The sequence below is a fragment of the Leptopilina boulardi genome, unplaced genomic scaffold (assembly GCF_019393585.1).
Source record: "Leptopilina boulardi isolate dan_hultmark-lab unplaced genomic scaffold, ZJU_Lbou_2.1 LbouV2_169, whole genome shotgun sequence".
In the NCBI taxonomy this organism is placed as follows: Eukaryota; Metazoa; Arthropoda; class Insecta; order Hymenoptera; family Figitidae; genus Leptopilina; species Leptopilina boulardi.
In genome coordinates, this window is record NW_026137717.1 from 1,962,835 (window position 1) to 1,975,721 (window position 12,887).

Below are 12,887 nucleotides of genomic sequence, written 5' to 3' on the forward strand. Positions count from 1 at the left end.
TTAAAAAACCTGTTATAATTGGTTTGAAATAGTTATAATCAATTTTTAGAAACATTTTACAACTGGTTTAAAACTTGTTTTCAACTAGTTCGAAACAAGTCACAAATTGGTTTAAAATACATTTAAACTAGTTTCAAACCTGTTCTAATTAGTTCAAAACACGTTTCAAATTGTTTAAAGCATGTCATAACTAGTACGAACATGTTCCAACCGATTCGTAAATAATTTTAAAACTCTTGAAATCTTTTTATAACTAATAAAAAAAAACGTAAATTCTGGTTCTAAATAGATTAAAACTGGTTTGGAACCAACTGAAATTTATTATAACGTGTACGAAACATATTCAAACCAGTTAGAAATAAACTTATTGCAAAAAAAACCTTGTATAACTAATACAAAACATGTTACAAATGGTTTATAACTTGTTATAACTAGTACAAAACATGTTCCAACCAGTTTGAAATATATTTGAACTAGTTTAAAACCTGTTGAAAATGATTTGAAACTTGTTATAACTAGTACAAAACAGGTTTCAATCAGTTAGAAATATATTTGAACCAGTTTAAAACATGTTGAAAATGGTTTGAAACTTGTTAAAACTTGTTACAACTAATGCGAAACTAGTTTGGAACCATATTTTCCAACTTGTTCGGCACATATTTAGATTAAAAAAAATTTGTTTGTTACAAAACTTGTTCCTAACGGTTAAAATATATATATATATATATATATATTTACTGATTTATTTTTTAAATGATTAAAAAGCAGAGTTTCTTTTTTATAAATTTTGATGATTTTGAAAACTTAATTCCAAAGCAATATCATAATAGTCAGTCTTTTTTTTTTAATTGGAAATTCAATATCACTGGACGTAAAAATAAACATTATGAAACAAAAAAAAATGCAGATTCTGATTGATTTCAGTGATATTTTCGAGAAAAAAAATATATATATATATTCATATTATTTCTAGTGATATCGAATTTGGGTTCTTCCTTCACCATCTAATTTTTTTTTTTTTTTTTAATGATAAATTGATGCGACTAGTATTGAAGCGATTTTAATAACAACTTGAACAAAAAAAAAAATAAATAATAATTTTTATAAATATGACTAATGAAAATTTGTGAATTTTTAAGAAAAAAAAAAAAATAATAAAGCAAATTAATTTTTCAATTCTTGCCGAATAGATAAAAAAAAAAAGAGGCCAGAATGTGAGAAGATATATTTGTTTTTTAGAATTTAGCTATACTATGTTATATATAAGAATAATGACGAGCTGTGGTGTTTTGTTTGTATAAGTTAAGTTTCAAATCGATTTTTGTGTCATTTTTGACTGTTTATATAGAGAAGATTAAGAAATAAAAAAAAAATAGGTGCTGTAATAAAAACAAAACAAAAAAATCGGAATTTTTTTTTAGCTTTTTTTTATGTAAAATTCAATTAAGATCTGGTTATAAGCCACTAAAAAAAAGTGCCCTTAGTTTATTTTTTTAATCGTTTTGACGAAAGAAAAATTGGTTTTCTACATTGAAGTAAAAACAATTTAAAGAAAAAAGAATGAAAAAAAAATAAAAAAAATAAAAAAAAAAACTAGTCTTTGAGTAAGTTTATTAAGAAAAAAAGGAAAAGAAAACAATAGTAGTAGGTAGAAATTTATGTTTTTTAATTAAAATACTAAAAAAAAAATGATAAGGGGAAATGAAAGTGTGTGAGAAATAATAAAATGAAAAAAGAATTTGTGAATGAATTTTTGAAGTAAATCTAGATTCTTAGGTAGATTTGTATGCATGATTTTATGCATATGCGTAATTTTTAATGAAAAAACCAAATCTGCCTACTAACACAACACAGACTGCAGACACACTATTTACTGTAAAATTACAGAAAGAAAAAAAAATGAAATGTGAGAGCTCTTGTACCATACACACTTTGTATTGGAGCAACCACGAAATCAGTCCTAGAGTTACTTATTATGAATGGTTTGGATATTGAAAAAAAAAGTGAAGAATCAAACTTCTAATTATTAATATCATCCCTTATTTTTGATCAATAAAAGATCTGTTTTTGGGGATTCGATAGATTTCATGTCTCTTTTATTTCCTTCTCCTTAGGATTTTTATTATTAAAAAAAAAATTATTTTTTTTTCAAATTTTGTTTCTTTACTTCTTTTTTTTGAGAGTGAAATTATTGTTTCATAAAATTAACAAAGAAGAGTAATTTTAAAGCAGCTTACGTACACGATATATATATATTTTTTTTTTTTTAAAAAAGTAAGTATTTTTTGAGAATTGAAATATTTATTTATTTAAATATATTTTAGTTTTTATACTTAGTTATTTAAATATATATTATTTTAAATATTTTATTTATTCACGGAAAAAAAGATTTACCTTAAACAGCGAAATGTTTCACTAGAATAACGAAATATTTACCTGAAATAAGTAAAATTTTTTGATACAATAGTGAAATGTTTCACTGTTTTAGGTAAATCTTTTTCCCGTGTTATATTTTTTCATTATATATTCATTTTTTAATAATAAACGGATTTAAATTAAAATTTTTTTAACATTAATTTTGTTATTCATCATTAATATTAAACAACCTTTTTTTTTAACTTTGTTATTCATCATTAATATTAAACAACCTTTTTGAATTTTTTTATTCATTATTAATATTAAAGAACTTTTTTTAATTTTTTTATTCATCATTAATATTAAACAACCTTTTTTTAACTTTGTTATTCATCATTAATATTAAACAACCTTTTTTAATTTTTTTATTCATCATTAATATTAAACAACCTTTTTTTAAGAATAATTTGTTTTATCTTTATATGAAGAAATTTTAAATTTCCCGCCGTCGAATGGTTATTCAGCAAGTTACTAGATTTTAAAAATAACCCTAGAAATTTACATTAAACTGCGCTTGCGCCACTGTAGGTTTCTCATTGGAAGGAAAAAGCGTTCTAAATTTGAAATTAAAAATAAGAAAATGTTAAGAAAACAAATTATAAAAAAAATTATTTTAACTGGTAAATTTATTATTATTATTATTATTTTATTACTTTTATAATTTTTTTTATCACTATTATTATTATTATTATTATTATTATTATTATTATTATTATTATTATTACTTTTATTATCACTATTTACATATTTAAAGAAAAAAAAAACTTTCGAATTATATATTTACATTAAAAAGAAAATAAATTTTAAAAAAATTAAGTTAGTACTATTATTTCTACTAAATAGTAACATTAAATTAATTTTATTAAATTAGTTTAATGTTAATATTTAATAGGAATAATTTTGCTAATTTATTTTTTTTTTATTCCTTTTTTTTCAATGTAAATATAGAATTCGAAAGTTTTTTGTCTTTAAATATGTAAATATAGTAATAAAAATGATAATAATAATAATAATAATAATAATAATAATAATAATAATAATAATAATAATAATAAAATTAATTAATGATTAGAAAATATAACTAAAAATAAAAACCATTAATTTAACAGTTAACATTTCTTTCATTGTTTTTTTTAACGTTTTGTTAAGTTTTGTTAACAAAATTGTTTTGTGAAGGTAAAGCATAAGTTAGAAAAGGAAAGAAATGTATTTGTGTCCTTTTCTATCTCTTTCATCGCATTCGCAATAGGATATTGTGGATGGGCCCTAATTTCAGAAAAAATAAAAAGAATGAAAACTGGCCTTGTTTTTGTGACAAAAGGGCTGGGTTGCTATTAATACGACTTTATAATATTGTCAAAATAACAAAATTGACGACCATCTTGTTACTTTTGTTTTCATGATTCAACATCAAATCATTGAGAATAAAAACCGGCCGGCTTATTTTCTTTGATTTTTCTCTCCAATAAATCTGTATATTTATAATATATAATTTGTCCTTTTTATTTTCTATAAAGAAAGAACAAAAAATTTTTTTTTTTTTTTCCTCCAAGAAAAATGGAAGTTGATCTCAATAATACATCGATTCGTGATTGTAAGGGAGTTCGAAAAGATATTTTATATCAGGCCCTTAGTTCAACACAATTACTTCGTAAGTATTTTTTTTTTCATAAATTTAATTTTTTTTTTTTTATAAACAAAAATTCGCGAAACGTTAATTGTATAAATATATACATATTTCATTTGATATCTTTTTTTTGTTTGTAATTTTTTTTTCAGAGGAAAATATTAATAATAACACACCAATTCAATTGGATAATGTTATGGATACAACGGAAATTGTTAATGAACAATTATCATTGGATGAAAAAGGTAAATTTAATTTTCCGTTTCATTTAAAAAAATAAGAAATCTGGAATTTTTCACTCTTTCAATAATCGAGAAAAAAATTTAATCAACTAATTTATTAATTATTAATTAATGTAATTAACATAATTTTGAAAAAAATTGTGTTAAATTTTTTTTTTTTTTTTTTTAAATTTTCTCTGGCATTTAAAACTACTTGTTTAATAAAATAATTTTTTTTCGGTTTTTTTTTTGCGAAAAATTACATTTTTTTTTTTATTTTAAATTTTATTTTATTTCAAATTTTTTTTTATTCCAAATATTATTTCAGTTGAAAATCAGGATGAAATTGTATTAGATTCAGAAGTGATGAAATTATCATCAAGCGTAATTCGTGAATGTACAAATTCCCTGACAAAAGATTTTAATTCATACAATCCTAATGAATATGCCGATTTTTTTGTAAGTATTTGTTTCTTTTTTTTTACAAATTTTTTTCCTTTTTTTTTGTTTTTATTTTTTTAATACATTTTTCTTCTACTTTTATTTTTCTTTTCGAAATAATAAATAAATAAAACTACTTTAAAATAAAAAAGAAGAAAAATAAAAATAATTTTCTAATAAATAAAAAAAAACACGAATTTTAAAAAATAAATAAATATTATTATTATTATTATTAATTAATAATTAATAATTAATATTAATTATAAAAAAAATTATTTTTTTAATTAAAAAATAAATTTTCAATATAGATTGAATACACTCAAGAAATAGGTGAAACAATGAATGAAAATGTAAATATTTGTTGGGCAACAATTGAATTTGAAATACTTCCATTATTTAGGAAAACAGTATTTTTTTCAAATTTATCAGGCGCTCTAGAGCCATTGCCAAAAAAACAAATTCAATTAAAAAAAACAGTTACACGACAAAAAAAATTACCATTGTCGCAAGTGAAAAAACCTGAGAAAAATCAAATTGCCGAAGAAACAGATGCTGAAGAAGCATCAGTTACTGTGCAAAAAATAAGAAAATTAATAGCACAATATTTCAATGTTAATCAAATGCCACTTGATTATTTTCAATTAATTCTTGATCCAAATGATTTTGGTAAAACAATTGAAAATATTTTACATGTCGCATTTCTTGTACGCGATGGTTACATTAAATTATTCACCGGTAAGTTAATTTTGCAAAAAAAAAAGAAAAAAAATTTTTACTTTATTAATTTATTTAAATAAATAAATTTATTAATTTATTTAAATAAATTTTTATTTAACAGAATTTTCATTTTGCAAAATTTCTCTTTAGCTGAAATTTTTTTTTTTATTTATTTAATTATTCTAATTTACAAAATTCTTAACTAAAAAAATGCAAAATTTTGTGAAATAAAAATAATTCATCGTTCCTCAAAAATTTGGGTTTCTATTAAGTAAATTTTAAATTACAGAAGAAAATGGATTACTGCAAGTAATTGTTACCTCAAAGGAATTACTTTCACAGGTAAAAAATTCTGGAAAGAAAAAATCTATTCAGAATATTATTTCACTGAATTATCATCAGTGGCAGGTAAAAAAAAAAATAATTTTATTACTTTTTTTTATATTCGTTAAAAAAAAAAAAAAGTTTTTTCTATACAATATTTTTCAAAAATTTGAATAATTTATATGTATTAAAAATAATGTAAATAATTAAAAATTATAGAAAATTTTTAATAATTTACATTTGTTGATAATTTTACCTATATAAATTTTTGTATATAAATGTAAATTCTTTCAAATTTTCCTTAAATGTAAATTAATTATAATATTTAATTGAAATTTACATATTAAATAATTTACAATTTATTTCATTAAAAAATTTTCAATACAAAAAAAATAAATAAAAAATTTTTAATTTTCAGATTCTTACGAATTTTTACAATATACAGGAACCAATGATCAATTTCTAAATTAATTGAAATAATCATAGAAAACGTTCTTTATTTAATATTTAAAGGTTATGGTTTTTTTTTGTACCTATTTGTTATAACATTATTCATATTTAAAAAAAACACTGAAACAGTATTTATGTTCTCATTTTCATACTGTTGTTAAAAAAAAAAGTTTATTCGTTTAAAAAAAGAAATTATAAAAATTGATATGTATTCAACGTTTTGAGAGTTTAATTATATTATCATTTATTACAATAAATGAAAAGTAAAAAAAAATTTTAATCATCTATTTTATCCTACGCATTATTTTTAGAATATAATTAATTTTAATTTTACTGTTTTTCATTAAATTTTTTTTAAAGTTATTTTTTTATCTCATTTTTTATTATATATAGTTATTTTTTAGTTTTATTTTTAAATTTATTTTAAACTAAATTTTAAATTCTAATTTTTTTTTCTTTAATGATAATTCAATTATTTAATGAGAGACAATTTATAAATTTTTTTTTTATATTTATACATACATTCAAAAGCAGCTTTATTTATTCAGACAATAAATTCTCAAGGTTTCAAATAGTTTAATTCTTATATTTTATTATCTTGAAAAAATAATTTAAAGATTCCAATTTATAATAATGATAAAAAAAATATACTTTTTTTTATTATATCTTTAAAATAAATTATTGTCTTTTTTTAAAACAAAGTAATTATTTAATTATATTTAATTCAATTTTTTACTTTTTAAAATATTTTTAAAAAAATTTATTTTCCAAAAGGGGGACAAATAAATATAATTTTAAATTAAAAATTATTTTTTAATTCATAATCAATTTTAAATTAAACATTAATTTTTAGTTATGAGAATTAATTTTAAATTAAATAATAATTTTCATTTAAGAATCAATTTAAATTTTAATTAAATTTTTTTTTTTTTTTAATTTAAAATTTAATTAAATAAAAATTAATTTCTAAACTATAGATTTAAAAAAAAAATAATGTATAAAATTTTTAATTGTAGGTTAAAAAAATATATTAAATAGTTTTGGAAACGTCTGCAAAAACATTTAAACTATATTAATAACCATAAATTATTTAAACAGATGTGACACAATTTCTTAGTATTTAAATTAGTTCTACAATAATTTAGAATAATATAATGGGTGAGGGAAAACAAATATCCAATAGGAATAAAAAAAATGTGGTATTCGGGTTTATTCACAAAATTAAATATTTATAATTTTGAAATATCCTATTAAATATTAATATTATAATTTATTCAATGCTGTATAAATATAGAAAAAAAAATTGTTTCTCTTCATAAGTAGTTGTAGTAACATTTTTTTTATACATTGCATAAACACTGCTGACAATTAAAATTCTCAAAAAATAAAATTTAAAAATTAAAATATTTTCAAACCTTCCCACTACAATGGCGGGAAATTTAAAGTTATATTTTTGTTTGATTGCAATTTTTTCGTGCATTTTTAGTCAAACAACAGCTTCTCTTAGTATTGTAAGTATTTTTTTTTTAATTTAATGAGAAATTTTATTTTAATTGATAAAACAATTTGCTTAATATTATTCTAAAGGCGAATTCACATGTTACAGTGTAACTAGTCTAGTTATAAAACTCGACGTTTTAGTGTGAATTCACCTTTATAGTTGAAAACAACGAAACTTCCTAAATCTAATAATGGTTGGTTTCCATTGTCCCCACTCGACATTTTTCATAATTCTCGTCACCCTGCTCTATTTAAGATTTAGTAACTTTATTGTTAAAATTAAAAGTTACTAAATATTCACTAGAGTAGGGTGCGAGTGGGGACAATGGAAACCAACCTAATATACCCAAGATGTACTTTGACGGCATTTTGAAAAGTCGTTACACTTCTATAATAATTTTATTAATTCATGGCGTATATAATGGCCAATGCACAATAGTTTCGCGAAAGTCGTGTGGGATAAAAAAGGACAAATATACATCTATGTTCTTTTTCTAACTCACGCTTTACGTTCCCAAATCTTAAATAGCATAACGAAATTTCAATAACAAATTTCAGGACAATATTGAAGAGATGATAACAACGAGAAATGGTACAATAACATGTACACTAGTTGAAAATCATGAATTACTTGTTCAAGAGAGTATAAAAAGAAAGTCATTTTTATATAAATTACACATTTTTGGTCCAGTTGTTCGTTTTAGCGATATACCTGATTCATCATATTGTCCAGGTGACATTGTTGTCATTGAACTTTTTGCAACTGATAAAATTATCATTGATAAAGATTATGATGCATTGGGTGAGGATATAACATTTGTTGTTGCTGCACCATATTGGGAAATTAGTGGCAAACGATTAATTAATTTAAGAGGACGCGATGCTAATGCCCATGAGAGACATACTGCAAATAATGGTCGTCGTGATGGTAATCTTGAAGGTGAAAATGGCAAAGCTGGAAATCCAGGTAAAGCTCGATTCATATACATTCTAAAAATGCATGCCCTTCCGAAATGACGCTTCTATAGTAATTTTATTAGTTTATTGTGTATACGGAATGTTGCCATTGTTCCCATTTGTCATAATTCTCGTCAACTACCGCACCCTGCGAAAATTTTGTGACTTTATAGTAACTTTTAATTTTAATTATATAAAGTTACTAAATTTTCGCAGGGTGCGATAGTTGAAGAGAATTATGACAAATAGGGACAATGGCCACATTCCATATACACCATAAACTAATAAAATTATTATAGAAGCGTCACGACTATTCAAAATAGGTTGGTTTTCATTGTCCTCACTCGCCATTTGTCATAATTATCGTCAACTACCGCACTCTGATCTAGTGGAAAATTTAGTAATTTTATAGTAACTTTTAATTTTAACAATAAAGTTACTAAATTTTCAATAGAGCAGGGTGCGGTAGATGACGAGAATTATGACAAATGGCGAGTGGGGACAATGGAAATCAACCTTTCTAGTGCCTAAAGGTCTGTTCATAAGTCCCGCTTGCATTTAGCACTCAGTTTAGCTACTTTTTAGTAACTAAAGGCCTGTTCATAGTTCTATTTACATTTAGCCGTTCAGGTTAGTTACTTTCTAGTACCTAAAGGTCTGTACATAGTTATATTTGCATTTAGCGAACAGAACTATGAACAAACCTTTGGGAACTAGGGAAGTAACTAAACTAAATAACTTAATGCGAATGAAAGTGTGAACAAACCTTTAATTGATAGAAATTAAGGCTGTGTTTACAATTAGGTTGGTTTCTATTTTGTCCCCATTAGCAATTTTTACAAGAACAGGGTGCGGTAGTTGACAAGAATTATGACAAATGTCAAGTCAATGAAAAATTTAAAAATAATTTTCAGGTTTTCCTGGTGGACATTTCCATGGAATTGTTCTACGAACAGAGAACTTTGAAAATCTTGAAATACGACTTCAAGGAGGAGATGGAGGTCGTGGACAAAATGGCGGCAATGGAGTTGACGGTGTAACTGGAACGACATTTGATTTATCAAAGGAAAAAATTAAACGCAATGGCGATATCGATGGTTTTGATACAATTCTAAGACGAGAAATAAATCCACCGCTATATCAACCGGAGTTGGGTAAAGGAATTCAAGTAGTTGTACTTGGAAAAAAAGGTACTAATGGCGGTAATGGTGGAAATGGTGGTATTGGAGGACAAGGTGGACTACCGGGTATTTATGGTTTTCTCAATTTGGAAAATTCAGATTGTAAAAAAAATGTTATTTTCAAAGAAGTTCATTCGGGAAGAAATGGCCACGATGGACAAGGTGGAAAGGGTGGTCTAGCTGGTTATTCTGCAACTGATATTATTTTAGATCTTTATTTTGGTAATGAAGATGAAGTAATAATTAAATACACCGAAAATCATGAACAAGAGGAACTTTTAAATGGACACAATGGATTAAATGGTAAATCAAGTGAAAACGAAAGGAAACAACCGGAACATCCACAGTGGCAAAGCTTCTTACATTCACTAGCTCGTTATCATGATTTTTTGAAGGTTAATGGAAATGTATTTTTAGATAAGGAAACTGCAAAAAATGTTGTACCGAAAGTTAATAGAGTGGTAAATAACGTTACGTGCATGTTGTCACTGATTCAGTAATTTTTTATTTAATATATTAAAAATATTTGACACGCCCATTTGATACATGATAGCTAAGAAGCAAAAAATTATAGGTTATGTTTATGATAGTTTTAGGGTCAATTTACAATTGCGAACAATGTTCGTAAAGCTTAGGCTGCGTTTGAGCACTGTGCAATTGGCCCTAAAACTATCATAAACATAACCTATATCTTTTTTTTGCTTCTTAGATCTCTTTATTCAGAGTGCCTCACATATTTTAAATTCGTGTCAATAATATAATACATCATTATTATTAGTTTAAGTTTTTAATTAGTTAAATAAATTTGCATTTGTAATTGTATGTCCAAAATAATTTTTTACTTTGTATGTAGATAATAAAAAATTTTTAATTTAACTTATATATATATATTTATTACAAAAAAAAATAATTCTAAACCTCAAAATTGAAATTCTATCGAAGCGGCAAATGTTAACAGATTTTAATGCATCTTTTTGCAAAACTATCATGAAGAGTTTCTTTTTAAAATAAGCTACCGCGTCTATGAAATTACAAAATGGCGGATCCAATATGGCGTTAAAATGTTTTTAAAAAAAGTTTAAAGTGCCCAATTACGATGGAAAATTTTTATTTGGGGGTTCCAATATGGCGGATAAATTCAAAAAATTCAAAAAATGGGCAAACTGGCTTGAAACTTGTTACTCGGGGGTTTTTGGGGTTGCTGATTGCGAATCTGAAGACCGATTTAAATAATTCAAAATGGCGGATCCAATATGGCAAACAAATGTTTTTAAAAATTGTCGAATTAATCTGAATCATGGTATCTAGGGGTTTCTGGGGTCGCTGATTACGAATCTGAAGTCAGTTTTCAAGAATGAAAAATTTTTGTAAAACTCGTCCGCCATATTGGATTCGACATTTTGAATTTTTAAAAAGTAACATCAAATTCGTTATCAGCGACCCCGAAAACCCCCGAGTAACAAAATTCAAGTGAATTCATTGAGTTTTTGTCAACTTGAAAAATATTATCCAAAATTATATAAAAACTTTAAACGCATTATTCTCGAAACCACATATTTTCAACTGGTTCACACTCTCATTTTAACAATATTTAACCAATTAACTTGATTTTTGGACAGCATGTTCCTTGAATGTGGAGTTTTCGTGTGGACTAGGATTTTGAAAATTCATTATTATTTTTAAAAAGTTATAAACAATTTAAGTTGCAAAATTATGGTAAAAAAATTCAAAAGTCTGTCATTCGATTATTTTTTAATAAAAAATTTTGATTCTAGTCAACACGATAGCCAAAATGGTACAGATTAAGAAACTATTTACTTTTTTCATTTTAGATTATCCGTTCCAGAGAAAAAGTGTGAACCACTTTTAGAGAGGACCACTTTTGGCAGCCATTTTCTAAGACGCCATTTTGAAAAAAAAAATAATAATTTTCGATTATCTTATAAGACATGTATTTTGAGATAAAAAAATTTTAAATAACAAATATTTTCTTTACTGTAGAAAAAAAATCTTTGAAAAAAAAATCAAAACCAGTGGAACCTCCCCTTAAGAAAAAAATATTTTAAAGTAAAAAAACATTATAAATAAATTAAAAAAGTAGAATTTTAGGTAACACGTGGACAAATATTGGCTATTTGAAGGTGACTTACATTTCAGTGGAAATTTTGTAAAGATAAACAATTCAAATATAAAACAGATGTAAAATACATTTTACATTTAATTTTTAAAAAAATTGTAGTTAAATTATTTACCTAGATAAATTGTATTGCTACATATATTAATACAAAACATGTATTATATTAATAAACAAGATCCATTGTAAACACAGCCTAATAATTAAAAATTAGAGTTAATACCCAATTATCGTTTACCGTGAAATTTATTATGGTGCTTTTACAATTTTTTTTTGTATAAACACCTTAAGTACAACAACCATTAATTATTTATAATTTTTTTTTTTTGCTTATTTCAATTTTGAAAATAATTATAATTGTTAGAATGAATTTTTAAGTAATTAAAATTAAAATCTAATTAATTTTTAATTATTATCAATATTATGAAACTTGAATAAAAATCTTACCGTGGACTCCATTCGCCAATACCCGATCTCCATCCCAGAGCTGCACTCGAACGGTGTTTTCCAAAATTGGCACCAAAAAAAAATACTCACTCGCGGTTTTAAGGATTTCGAACACTCCTGAAAAAACTATTTTAAATAACGAAATTACGTTAAAAATAACTTTTTTTTTAATGTCGAACGAACGCGGTTTTAAGAAAATTCAAGCAGTCCCGAAATCAAGTGTAGCATTTTTTTTTAGAGGTTAGAACGGAAAAAAGTTGTTGTAGAAGCATCTTTACCTCGCAATAAAAGCAGAAGTCGAATCTTTTTCCTGAAAAAAAATAAACCATATTTTTATTTTTTATATTTATAAAAATATTTGTATAATAGTAAATAAATAATTCTTCTCTTTATTAATTTCAAAAGTTAAAAAAAAAATTTAAATATAGGTATTAATTTATTATTTTTTTATAAACATAAAATAATTTTTAATT

General features: G+C 23.5%; 2 protein-coding genes across 2 annotated transcripts; both read left to right on the forward strand.

The window, feature by feature from the left end:
* The first annotated feature begins 3,798 nt into the window (after nt 1-3,798).
* LOC127277595 (non-structural maintenance of chromosomes element 4 homolog A) lies at nt 3,799-6,463 on the forward strand. The gene is made up of 6 exons (XM_051298851.1): nt 3,799-4,066; nt 4,195-4,287; nt 4,592-4,722; nt 5,013-5,439; nt 5,711-5,829; nt 6,164-6,463. The coding sequence occupies exons 1-6, from the start codon at nt 3,973-3,975 to the stop codon at nt 6,209-6,211; spliced, it is 912 nt and encodes a 303-aa protein (XP_051154808.1). The 5' UTR covers nt 3,799-3,972; the 3' UTR covers nt 6,212-6,463.
* Nucleotides 6,464-7,500: 1,037 nt separating this feature from the next.
* Nucleotides 7,501-10,709, forward strand: LOC127277565 (uncharacterized). The gene is made up of 3 exons (XM_051298788.1): nt 7,501-7,706; nt 8,254-8,662; nt 9,567-10,709. Exons 1-3 carry the CDS (start codon nt 7,623-7,625, stop codon nt 10,331-10,333), a joined length of 1,260 nt encoding a protein of 419 aa, XP_051154745.1. The 5' UTR covers nt 7,501-7,622; the 3' UTR covers nt 10,334-10,709.
* Nucleotides 10,710-12,887: the final 2,178 nt, after the last annotated feature.